Consider the following 13,850-nt stretch of genomic DNA (forward strand, 5'->3'; position numbering starts at 1 on the left):
TCAGGTTTGAAATCAGCGGGCAGGCCGCATGTCAGATGTTTAGGAATGTTTAGATAACAACATCACATGGTGCAGCTCTCGATCATAGATCTGACTTCATAGAAGCGTCGCTCCCATTCAAACATGTGCTCCGTGAATGGTCGTGTTACCAGCCGCTCCCTCCGAGGATCACGGCCGTGTTGTTTGTCCCCGTCGTCATGGTAATCCCTGTCGGTGTGATGATGGTCTGTTCAGATTAGACGGAGCCAAAGTGAGACACGTCCTTTCTATCGGGTCCCGCTCTGTGCTCTGAATCCGCTGCAGTCTGCATCAGCAAAGTGTCTTGGCATCACTTCTCGTCCTTTCTCCGGTGTCCATTCCGCCGTCATGTGAAGGGGGTTCACGGTGGTTTCTGTCCCTGTAGACCGGAGCCTCCTTCGTCGAGCGCACTCGTCGGTGCCGACGTCCTCGCCCCGATCGTCCCCGGGGGGGTAGTGTCTCTCTCCCCGCTGTCCCCGGTTCATCCTGCAGCCTTCGGCGTGCGGCGGAGCGGAGGATGAGCGAGCAAGGGAAGGGCTCGGCATCCGCCTCTGCCGCGGCCCCGGCACCAGGGTCGGACACTTACAAAGGCTGGCTTTTTAAATGGACCAACTATTTGAAAGGGTATCAGCGGCGATGGTTTGTCCTCAGCAATGGCCTGCTGTCATATTACAGGTAAATGTTACTGACGCAGTGTGCAACATTTGTCCGAATAAGCGCGAACTGGGCGCCCGGAGACTCTTCTGTGTGTACGGGCGCATCTGGACAGCTGGCTGCCTCAGCTGGCTAGCAGCAGGCTAAAGCTAGCTGTCAGTGGACAGAGTCAGCTGTTTGTTTACTTCAAGATAACACTGACGAAACGTTTTGCTTTTACTGACTGTGGGTTACGGAAAGATGCACACACACACACACACAAACAGCAGCATCAACAGGAAGGCTTTTAGCCGAGTAAAGTGACACAAATGTGGCTACAGTAAGTATCGATAGTAGCTAACAACTGCTAGCCGCTAGCCTCAATCGGTGGGCTCATGACATCTGAAGACCCAGCTGTCACCCTCCTCAGTCAGACTACGACAACATGCAGTCGTCTTTCATAGTACATTTAATAAACCAGAACCCTACGGTATTACTGGTGCTTTTTACGATAATGTCACCGTTTCAGTTCGTTTTCTGTTATATAAACGTGCTGTCAGCTTGAATTCATTCATTCATTCATTGGATCAGCTGTGATCACATTTCAACATGTCACCTCCGTCAGGATCCTCCTGCCTCACTACACATCACACAGTGTGTGTCTGTGAGCTAACATTAGCCATACACCAGCCTAACACCTGTGGCTCAGGTGCTTCATGCGTGGGGGGGGGGGGGGGGTCATGTTTCTACAGTGTTTGTGTGTGTATACCTACAGGCAGAGCATGGAAACAAAGACTGGACCATGAAGCATGTCATGTCGTTAGGTGACACATATATTTTGCCTTCCGACAGTGCTTCAAACAAATCTTCCCCCTAAAACATCCTGTTTATTGCTACTCAGATCTTAATGCAACCTTATTATTAGGTAAATTAACTGCCACAGTGTCTACTCTGATCATGTCAATTATTCACCTTAGGAAAAGCAAAAAATATCCTTCTTTGACAAAATAAGCTCTCGGCTACACTTTCTAGCATTTGCAGAGCTTTAGTCTGAGCCAGCCTCATTGCTGATGAACACCATAAGATGTGGCTCCACAAGTGGAGTCTTGAGTTGTGATTATTTTGCCACACAAATACTACAGGCTTCGTTGCTTTAATTAGTCGGCTCTTTCATGTTTAACCGGCTTGCCTGCTACTACTTGGCTGCTTTTGTAAACACTGAAATACTGCCGTATCACCACCTAGGTCACACTGCCCTTGAAGCACTTGGAAGGTTTTACAAATTTAAACTTATTATTGATTTTCATTATGTTTATTATCAAACTGCTTGCATTGCCTGAAATGTCAGTTAATGAATACATCAAACATTTGAACCTGTGCAATTATGGAAGAGTTGTGATGAAGTGATTATTGATTCAACACCAGGAAGCTATTCACCGCCTGTGTGTACACATGGTCGACCTGCAGTAACAGGAGAGATGGAAAACGTGTCGCAACAGTTGTCGCAACACACCCTTTTTGACCCAGATGTCCTAGTTAAATGGTTTACAGCAGAATGAAGCTAACCTTCCTTTCCTGGCAGTGCTATGAGTCAAAGCTGTGACTGTGAAGTTTAAATGTCTTCACAAATTAAAATTGATTAAAAAGCCTTCCAGCTTAATGTGTTAATTGAAAATATAATTGCTTGCAGTAATAAAAATAATTAACGTGACACTAAGATGATCCCTTTAGGGTAGTTTTCTTTTCAAATGTTATCCTTCACTGCCAGGTTAAAGTGCAGAAAACGGTAATGAGGCAGGAAGAGACTCCTTGCTAAAGGTTATTCTGTTAGGTGAATTTTGTCAATATGGAGCTTTGAATGTGGATCTTAGGACTGCAAGCCAGAATTTTCCCTCAAAATGCATCTGTGCAGCTCCAGCTATCATAAATCTAATCTTTAAAAATATTAATTTCCACTTTTAATGGGGAACGTTCTCATGCTTCAAGAAAATTCAGATCAAATTTAAAGCCTTAATTCTCCCATGCTGCTGACTGCCACAACACCCTAGTGGCACCTTGTCAAGCAGCATGACTGCCTTTTGTTGTCAGCAAAGTGTTATTTGACACATATGTATTGTAGCTAGAGCCCTACTCCTGACTGCACTTGTGGTGAAAGGAAAGATGCCTGTTGCCTCTGCCCTCCATTAATAGTCCATTATGTTGTAAGGTGACTGCTGTCCGTGAAGTAAAGGTAGCCCGTCGACATCTGAGCACAGCGAAGGCAGCGAAGCGCACAAGTTGTCCCCTCCACAGTTGTCTTCCTGGCAGACCATATTATGTGTATCTGACTTCAGGCTTTGTGTGCCTCTGCGTGCGCCTTCTCTGGCCGTCTATCAGTGCTTCTATTGTGAGTGAAGTAAAAAGGAAGCAGTCAGACAAATGTGATAACATGTTAATTAATGTGTCTTGGTTGTATGTGTTGCATCTCAGATGTACACTTTCCGTTATCCTACAAGAGGATAGAAGATAAAGAAATACATGAGTTGTAAACATAGCAGCACTCCATTTTAATAATACTTTAGTTTCCTGTTGCTAGTCTTATTGCCAGTGACTTTAGGGTCTTTGAAGTTGGAGAATTTTTAATCTACATGTATCTTCTTTTAAGACAGATCAGCGTATGATATGAATTCAAGAAAAGACGTCTCATAACCGATTAAACTCTATTATTAGAAAAAAACACTTGTGTTATGTGTTCAGTATTTGTATGTTTTTAAAAAACGGTTATATTTCCGATAAATCAGTAGTGACCTGCTGCCAATTAGGAAGTAGCCAATAACTTGAGAGATAACTTCTCCTCACTAGGGCTGTTGTTTTCAAGACAAAGGCTTAGTTCTCTGACTTGAAGAAGCCAAAGGGTAACAGAGGACCATAATCAATGTTTTGCCTCAGTGGATGGACTAACACACTCAGCAGTTGTGCCTGTTAGAACGTAATGAGTTTTACAGAGATTCAACATCGCAGTTGTTATTGATTTCTTTTGGTTCTTACACTGCAAGACTGATTGTCTTCTTCTTACATCAGCTAATTGACAAAAAAAGCCTGAATCTTCTGTTCTCACAGGGACGCATGACAAGATCTTTATCCTCCTCCTCTCACTTCCCACTTCATTTTTAATTTCTTAATTGACTTTTGCTTCCAGTTTTAATACTGTTACTACTTGCTCACCTCTTAAAGTAAATCCGGCTTGGTGCTTTAGGGAAGATTACAGGGCATTAAAGCTTTGAGTGCTATTGGAGCTGCCATATGAGTGAATCTGGTATCGTCTTTCGTATTAGACTAGGCCTGACAGATTTGCTTTGCAGCTGCAGGAGAGTAACTCAGTAGAATCAATTGAAGTACTCAGTGGGGGGTTTTTGTCCCTTTGGACAGCCAAGTCATGACGTTCCTTTTGGCGCACTCAGCTCTTGGGTGCAGGGAGGTGGTGATTGGTGAGCTATCCAACCTTGAGCCCAGCTGCAGGGTAAAGCTTGAATCATGTTTACTAGTCTGGCACATCAGCAGAGTGACTGGACCAAGAGATGTGGCTGCTGTGATCTAATCTTGTTAATGGGCTCCATTGGTCTTAGCAGCAAGCCACTCTTTGTGTGTGTGTGTGTCTGTGCATAGAAATGTCTGTGTTCCTGCCTGTCCAGGTGGCTTCCTTGTTTTTATGTGAAGGTGAGAGCAGCAGAGTGACATGAAAGCGGTCAGGGAGTCTGGCCACATTCTCACCTCAACATCTCATTGTTTCAGTCTTTCAGCAGGTCATGTAACACTGACCATGTTGGAGTGTTATTGCTTTGCTTCTCTTGTGCGAGGCCTCCTTTGAGTTTTTAGTGCAGCATGTTCCTCTGCATTTCTCCGGCTCTCTCCTTACATGTCTTGTGATATTACAGCCCCCAGCCACAACAGAACATAGCTACATGCTCATGCTCTGGGTATTATGTTCTATTTCTTCTGCTTGTTATTGTATGTCTCCTCATGCTTATGGCTGTCTGTTCTGTGTTGTTCACTAGTTGTTGTTCTGTCATTACATGCTCCAGATCGGTGGATTTGTGTTTTATGAGGATGTGTGCACAGGGGACTGACAGGTAAAGCACTGCAATTCTCTCCTGGCTCAGTGCAACATGCTCTTTCATGCCCTCAGCTGCCCCCACTCACCATTGCACCCTCTTATACTAGTGCCTTAATGCCCCTGTAATCGTTATCTCTCTTTCCCAGCTTTTGTAGTTTCATGGCCTTTGCATGGCCTCACCTCCCTGCAGGGCAGAAGCGATCAGCGTGGATCTCATCTTGCTCAACAGCAGCACATTCAGTTTGTTTGACCCACTTACAGCCAAGACTCTGCAGCTGAGCCTGGCTTGGTGAGGCTAGAAACTGGGCTGTTCAGGATCTCTGCCCGCCTTCTGCACAGCTTCGCATGGCCCCAATGCAGTCTTGTCTGCTCAACTTATGTGAACCGAGCGCCAGCAGAAGAGCGGTACACTGAAGCTCTTGTTCTGGATTGGCACCATAACAAGACTTGACTTCAGCCTGTAGAAGCAGTGTGAGGGAAGTCACTGCATGGCAGAACGTATGAATGCACTTCAACCACTGACTTAATAAGGTGGTAGCCACCTTGCCAGTGTCAAGTGAAACTGGAGCCAATGTAGAGCTTAGTGCTGCTGAGAGGCAGCTGCTCATGGCAGCAAGGGCTCACAGAGGATGGATGAATGGATGTTATCACCCATAGACAAATCCACATGATTGCATGACTGCATGCTTCAAAGTGGCTGTTCCCAAGGGTATGGATGGGCAGTCTTGTGACAGGGAGAGCTGAGGGTATGTTTGTTTAATTTGAAACACTGACCGCAGCATGTGATTTTGCTGATTAGCTGCAGCTTTCCGGTTGAGGTTGTTAATCAGCAAAATCAGCTGTCTGTGGTTGGACTGAAAACCTGCATACACTCAGCTCTCTGAGGGAGATGATGGTCCATCCCTGCCCCACAGCTTAGCTTGTTTAACTGAGTATCAGACAGCCTACTTCTACTACAGTACTACAAACTGAAATGTTTCTCTTGCAATTTCTCTTTTTCAGCATTCAAATTAGTCATAGTAATGCAATTCTAACACATTGACAGGGATTTACAGAAATAACTAATAGGAACATATACTGTATGTAGTGTACAGTACATACCCATGAGTTTAAGACCTACTAAAAGCATGTACTATCCACAGACACGTATTAACACTCTTCTGCCCCTGCTCTTTGTTCTAATCTCTTACCCTGCTGGTTTGGCTCCGTCTCCCCTGCTATCGCTCTCTCTCTGCTTTTACCACCTCTCACACTCTGTTCTTTCTTTGTTTCTTTGTTTGGTTTTGTTCACTACAGAGCCTCAGAGCCAGACAATGGCCTTGTTATCTAGATTACTGCGGCCTGCTGAATGTTCAACAGTTGAATTTTGTGGTGGCTACACAGAATACCCACAATCCTGCACAACAGGCCACACTGAGTGAATTGTAAGATTACATATGTTCTACATTGTTTATTGCAGATTTAGGTTTCATGAATGAATTTGATTGAGCTTTTGTGTGGTTTTAGTGATATAACCTGGTACTTCCACTGGTGCATCTACTGATTGGGTATCTGAGTGACTTCTGACATGGTCACTGTGGCAGTCCTCTGTTCCCTCTTGCCTCCCTGCTTGTGCTTATTGGCTGTAGGAATGCCAGTTGCTCTATCTCACCTACAACCTTTTTGACCTGGAGTCTTGTATTAATGAATGTCTGCTTGTCTTTCTCTGTCTCTCTTTCTGTCTGGTATTTTGTTGCAGGACGCAGGCAGAGATGGCCCACACGTGTCGTGGAACAATTAACTTGGCCACAGCACATATTGACACAGAGGATGCTTGCAATATTGTCCTGAGCAGTGGCGGTCGCACTTACCACCTGAAAGCTAGCACAGAAGTGGAGCGTCAGAGATGGGTCACGGCACTGGAGTTGGCCAAAGCTAAAGCTATTCGCATGATGAACGATCAGTCTGGTAAGGACAGCTGATACAGACAAAGATATGTGGAAAATTCAAATTGCAGGACATACTTTTTATTTTGCAAGTGAAAGCTGCAAGAGCATATTGCACCTATGCACTGTTGCTAGGTGTTAATGGTCAGAATGTAATCTTGATAGATAAATAATAAACGCTGGGCGGATACAGTTAGGGTTAACATACCAGAGTGTGCTTATCTCGTGATTCATATCAGTCATTTTGACTTAAGGTGAAAGGTGTGTTCACTACTGACTCAACATTTTTAGCATGGTTCTCAAATGAGCCTACATATTTGTATGAACACTCTTCTGTTCACTGGGCCACTGTGCACAGTGTCCAATGGGTTTTGATATTCAGCACAGCTGATTCTTCAGCTTCTTTCATGTAATTCAGATTCCAGTTTACACCAGAAGAGGGCAGCGTTTTCTGCCAATTTCAGTTAGGAAAAAAAACAAAACTGGAGTATGCTAATGGTACCGTGAGAACTGAGCTTCCATTCAGTCGTCTCCTGACAACAGGAGACTCTGTTGCAAGGGAACTTATTCTTATGGGGTTGTCTTAGGTGTTGCTGGTCAAAGGCTGTGGGAAAAGCCTGGGAGAACTGTTTTTTTTTGTTTGTTTTGTTTTTTTACGGTTCAGGCTGGCATCATCCCAAAGCCTCTCTGCCCTAGTATTTTGCCGACAGAGTCTACAGAGAATGAGACAGGCTATATATTCCTCTGGCCTCCATTTGAAACTTAGAGCACTAAATATAGACTGGGAGAGAATGTGAGTGCCTTTTAGCGTGCTACTTCCAGTCACCAGGAGAGGAATGCTGATATATGGGAATATGCTTGGAAATCCTTTTGAAAGAAAATAGTGAGTCTGTTTGAAAAGTAATTGGAGGGCAAGCTTTGCTGGCATACTCTTCACATCGAAGGGTGTTATGAAGCATGTTTCAAACCTAGCTAGATATTGGGTTACAGGAGAACATATTACTCTTTGTAGATAGAATAACTTGAAGATACAACTGTTATATAATCATTAAATAGAGGAGGCCAAGATGACAGTGACAGCAGTACTACAAAATATTTCATATCTTAATTCTCAAACTGTTAGCAGGTATTTGCCTTTTAGCTTATTGGTCAAATAGAATTGAAATAGGTTTGTCTGTGGCAAAAGATCAGGAGAAGGACTCACAAGTGACCGATTTAAAAAAAGCTTATGATATTCGGACTTTTAGTCGATAGCGTGTTATCAAGCTCTAAAAATCCTACAATTCCCATGATACAATATTTCATCTGACCCTCCATCCCTCCTTAATGCTTGATTTCACCCCCATATCAGTCACACATCTTATGTAAATCATTTGCTAGAAACACAAAGCTTGACATAGTATTTACTCTATTAGTGCTATAATTGATTGCCATGCAATAGACTTTTAGTTTATGCAGCAGTAAATTATATGCAAATTGTCAAGGTTTTGATCTTAAATCAGTAACTGATATAAAGCTTAGTGAAAGACTGTGCATCTTTAGTCCATCTAAAGAAAATTAAGTATCTGCTAATACAGCTGAGAGAAAGCTTTAATACCTCCGTAAGAAATTATTTATGTGTCACAGCTTATCAAAATTCCATAATTTTCAAATCCATAATTTTTAGACAAATGTGTCGATGTGACAGGGTGCCTTCATTCATTAACCTCCCCTCACTGCTCTGTCAGTGGGACAAAGAGCTCCTATTGATCTCCTGAGAAAATCACAATGTAAATTCAGCACAGAAACCCTGCTCACGTCATTTGTGGGGATGGAGTCTAAAGTTATGACTTGGTTACTAATTACCACCTTAGGTTGTGCTTTTACATTTTACCTTTGGCCTCTAGGCAGTGTAATTTAAAAAAAAAAGTATATTTAATTGTGTGCACTTAATTTCCTGTATTGACTTGACTCGAGAATCTGTCTTTGTCTGTTAGCCATGAGAATACATGTTTGTAGAACTGACCAGAGCACTGAATCAGTTGAATTTCAATTAGTACTGATGTCACATCTGTAGCCTTTCCATTTATTAACCTTCTATTGTAAATTGCCTGTCCTCCCATGTGTGAATCTTGTTTTAATTTAGGTTTAGATTGGATTTCTAACAGCTTTCTCGCTGTAGGTTTAGGTCTGTGCATTCAGCAGATGGCAGTGTTTCTCCTCACTTGAGCATGCCCTCTGATTTGTTTTTTTTTGTTTTTGCTATTTCATGTAAAACTGGGTTTACAGCTGACAAATCACTTGTTCCACTGGCAGATTAAACATGCAAGCCTGACGTGCACTTGTCTTTAAATTTAACAGTACATTTGCTTAGTGAATTTTAGTGGGAACAGAAATGCTATAGTGGATTAGAAATGGCATGTCCTATATGCTGGAATCAGTTGATTGATCATTGGTTTCTTTGGCTTTAGGCAGCTACATCTGAGCTAAGCAGCACTTGACCCTGATGTGCACAGCATGCAAACTGATGTGTATCTTGAGCTCTCAATAAAAGTGGATTGACATGCCTTAGCATGGGTCATTAGGTCATTCTGACAGTGTCTGGATGTGGTTTTACTTGCACCGATTCTGGGTAGGGTTGAGTAATCTGGTACTCACATGATTTGCTTGATGCGGTTCACTAACTACAGATATTTGCACATTTTTTCCATTATTCATATATTGTAACATCCCAGCTGATGTTCCACCTTTACAGTAAATGATAGTTCTCAGTTCTTGGTCCTAAATATAATAGAGGACGATGTGAGTATAGATTACATGCCTCTTTAATCACCATTCTTTTGTTATTTTATCCAGCCCTCCTTCTCTTGTGGTCCTGACTGTCTCCCAGTTTTTCCCCCCTCTGCATTCGCTCCGGCATTTACTCTTCACTCTCTCTTCCAGTCACCCTTTCATTCGCTGTCTGGTTTTCCCGCCCCCTCCCTCTTTTTCTTTTTCTTTCCCCTTCTGTCTGTGCGCTGTTTACTCTGCTTTTCTTCTAGTGGATTTTTAGTTCTGAATGGAATGACCTTCTGCTTTCTCCACATGTCCCTCTTCATCTGTTTGTTTCACTTAAAACCTCGCTATTGTCCTACAAGTCTGGGGGAAAAAATAGAAACAGGATACGGCGTCTTTTTCTTGTAAGTATGCGGCTTTTTCTCAGGGATACATGTGTGTATCTGTGCATGTATGTGTATCTGGTTAGATGTTGCTGATATGGTACCGTGTATTAGTGTATAGTGGCTGATTTACAATGGATAAATCAAGGGCACCTGTACTTTGTGTTACACAGAGGCTATATATAGTAGACATCTGATGCCAAACTGCAAATTGAAAAGAAAAAACTACTCCAAATGGAACAGCTATTAGGGAAATGTGGAAGAAATGTAAACAACATTTATCCACCAGCAGTAAATAGAAAATACTGAGTATGAATTGATTTAGTGCTGTGTTATTGCTTTACTCGTTCTTATATATTTTGCACTCTGAGAGGGTGATTGAACATCTCTGAGCAGAGCAGGAGACTCAGATTAGATAAATCATGTGTGTTAGTTTTAATACTTGAGTCTAAATGACAATAAATTAATGACTCATGCAATTATTTTTGATGTTTTACCAATAAAGTGAAAAATGTCTTGTATCTTTCGCATAAGCAGTGACCTAAATTACTTTATTTTTTTGTTAAAAATGTCTAAAAACGTTAATAATGTGCAGCTGCTTCAATCACAGGTAGTAGAATCCAGTCTGTGTTTCATGAAAGGATGTTATGAAATGGCATATGGCATGCTCATAATCCTTATCAATTAGCTCTGCAGCGATGAGTTTGTCCTTGTTTGTCTTGGATGTAAATGCGTGTGCTAGCCGAGGTCGATTTGCTAGATCAGCTCAGTCCCCGGTGACAGTCGAGAAGGAGAACAAACAGATTAGAGTCATATTCAGTCTTGTAACATAACAAACATCACTGGCAGATGAAGCCAAGCTCTTCACACATCACAAACACTGTGCCTGTCCAAGTAATTAACCAGCCAAAAAAATGACGATTCTGTCTCTTTTCTTTTGTTTTAATCATATTTTCAGACATATTTATCGTCTCTCTGTCTTTGGAAGAATCAGAGGCAGTTCGGTAAATGTAGCAGAACATTGTTACTGTAAAATCAAACTTTTACTGTCTCATAATGAATTTGTACTGTATGGACTCACACTTTCTTCTTGAACTAAACACACCACCCACCCATCGATCTGGGTCACCTGCTTCCTCTCACACTGGCCTGACTTGTTCTTTGAATCTCTGTTGTGTTTAAATAACTGAAACTAATCAAACATTTTGTCCTCCTCTTGTCCTGTTTTCATGTCTGATATAATTTGTTGGACACAGATTTGGCATTCTTGTCTACTTGAAAAGTTCATGGATGAACTGATAAGAATATAAGTCTTGACAGACATACATGTAAACTGAAAATTAACTGGTTGGTAATGTGGTGATACTGGTTCATGTAAAGTTCCTTAGTGTTTCTAGATCTGATAAGTCCAGATTTACCCCGTTCCAGAGTGATGGGCACATCAGGGTAAGACGAGAGGTGGGTGAAGTGATCCACCCATCATACCTAGTGCCTACTGTACAAGCCTGTGGGGGCAGTGCTATGATCTGGGGTGGCTGAAGCTGGTCAGGTCTAGCTTCAGCAATGTTATGTATCCAAAGAATGAGGTCAGCTGACTACCTGAATATACTGAATGACCAGGTTATTCCATCAATGGATTTTTTCATCTCTGATGTCACAGGCATATTCCACGATGCCATTGTCATCACTGTAAATTTCAGTTTTGTATTCAAATACAATACAAATATTTCTGCACATTAAACATTAAAAATGTGTTAATTGTGACAAGTGAAGTAAAATATGTAATGGTCTGTGGTTGTGTGTGCTACATAATTAGGTTTTTCTATTCTGTGCTTGTCTTGTCTTTTTTATTGATTTTTTTTTTTTGTTTGTTTTTGTATTTGATCATTGTTAACTCAGTTTAATGGATCTATAAATTATGTTAGCTGTGACTCCATACAATCAGAGGTCAGTGCTATTAAAGAACTTCATTCTTCCTCTACACACTACATTACTGGTCTTATTGTGCTGCCCTTTGTTATGCTGGGATTTATCTGCTCTATATGGTTTGGTTGTGTACAGTGATGTGCCATATAGTGCATGAAACTCAAATTTATTATTGAGCTCACATTGTTTCAGTAGACGCACGTTTCTTCTCTGTCACTCCGTCTATAGATTTTCTGCTTTGTCAGCAGCAAGGACAAGTTGAGAAATTGAGAATGCTGATACAGGCAGGTCATTAAAATATAAATTAGTTAATCATTGTTCAATGTGGTTGAGTAGGTAGGACAACAGTGTTTCAGTATTCTCGTTCAGTTTTCTTTTTCAGTCAGGTGAAGTTCTCCTACAGCTGGTTAAGAGTGTTTTTCTCACACAGCGGATTTTAGATGGTTTTGTTGTTTCTCACTGTTGGAATCTCAGTTCACATTATGACTGTAAACTTGTACATATAAAATCCGAAATCTTTATTTTGGTTTAACATGATGACAGCATCTTTGAGCTTAACATTAGAGGCTAGTGAACTCTGTGAATTTTAATATCTTCATTTTTGTTTCTACTCATTTCAATGAATGGTCTGGTCTGGTGCCCATATTGTGTGCAATTAACGGACAGGACAGAGACAATGTTGATAGCAGCATGAAGCAAGTTTTCTGTCACTACTGCTGCTCACACAGGTTTCATGTTACTTCTATAATAGGCACTGGAGAAAGTGAAGAAATGCTGTTAAATGTGGGTGACAGAGCAGGATTTCAGGAGGTCCAGGATTTCCACTTTCACTCTCCTGAGAACAGGAGATGTGAAGTGATTTTAAACGTATGAATTATAAAAAAAAAAAAAAGTCATCTTGGTTCTACTATAAAATTATCAAAAGGCACATGCATCTCAACAATTACATAGATGTAACAGCTTACAATTAGTGACAATAAATGCACAAATCAGATAAATGTGTTTTGGGACTATGCTGGCTCAGTGTCTGGACAGCTTCCACCAACTGATGAAATTGTGATGATTTTGTGAGATTCTGCAGGGAAATATAAATGTACAGTATCTGAATCTTAGAGAGGTCAGGTCACACAATGTGATAATAATTCACACCAGCACAGAAATACGCCTTCAGCAGCAGGTTTCAACAGCTTATATTTTGCTATTAGCAAATCCAGATTCCTGACCTTAAGCCTATTAAACTATAAATGCAAGACATTCTGCAAGTATCACTGAACTGAAACTATTTTTTAATGAGCAGTGCTGCTCATTCTGCAGCTCTATGGAAACAGTTGGCTTAGGTTACGTAGAAGAGCATATAAAGTACTCTTTATCTGCTTCTTATGTTTTACACTTTGTTTTTATTTTTACAAATTATGCAATATATAACCAACTTTCTTGTATTGGCTTCCCTCTTTTATGTTTAGAATAATAATGGATCTTTTAAGAAAAAGTATGTGAACCTTTTGGAATTTCTGGTTTTTGGTTTACTGTGTGTGCCTAAAATAATAACAAAAAAATTCTGATCTTTCATATATTTATCGAGAAAAGGTGCTTCCTGTAGCTGTGGATTAGACCTGCACATTGTTCAGGAGGAATTTTAACCCATTCTTCCTGCAGAACTGCTTTAACTCTTAGTTGAAGATCAGATCACATTTTATTACAAATAATGTAAAACTCATGAAATTCCAAAAGGTTCAAATGCTTTTTCTTGCTACTGAACACCTCAAAGAGGTGTGTGCAGTGTTGAAAACAGCACCTGCTACACAAAGACGTTACATGGACCTATGGTTTATCTCTCAGTGGAGACTAAGTGCGCACGTGGCTGCATGATTCATTGCCCCAGTGTATCGACAGTCAGTAATTTCACTCTGCTGCGTGGGGTGTTCATATGAAATGATGTGTCTGTTTGTGTTTACTAAAGCATCAGGTTGATGCATTGTCCTCTTATTATGGTAGCACAGGCTGACACAGGAAGCAATTAGTCTTTTCTCTTACACTAGTGGTTTATCAAGAATCTTCTTTAAGACGTCCTTTGGCGCAATGGGTTATTGTTGCCACAGGAGGAGCGTCAGTCCATTA

General features: G+C 41.2%; 1 protein-coding gene across 1 annotated transcript in view; it reads left to right on the forward strand.

The window, feature by feature from the left end:
* The first annotated feature begins 128 nt into the window (after positions 1–128).
* Positions 129–13,850, forward strand: part of si:ch211-106a19.1 (PH_OSBP_ORP4 and Oxysterol_BP domain-containing protein) — a 43,210-nt gene continuing 29,488 nt past the window's right edge. Inside the window, exons 1-2 of the mRNA XM_026343260.1 lie at positions 129–693; positions 6,483–6,691. Coding sequence (XP_026199045.1) covers positions 536–693; positions 6,483–6,691 — 367 coding nt within the window. The 5' untranslated portion in view covers positions 129–535. The remainder of the gene's footprint in view (positions 694–6,482; positions 6,692–13,850) is intronic.

This window comes from Anabas testudineus, chromosome 9 (assembly GCF_900324465.2).
Source record: "Anabas testudineus chromosome 9, fAnaTes1.2, whole genome shotgun sequence".
Lineage (NCBI taxonomy): Eukaryota > Metazoa > Chordata > Actinopteri > Anabantiformes > Anabantidae > Anabas > Anabas testudineus.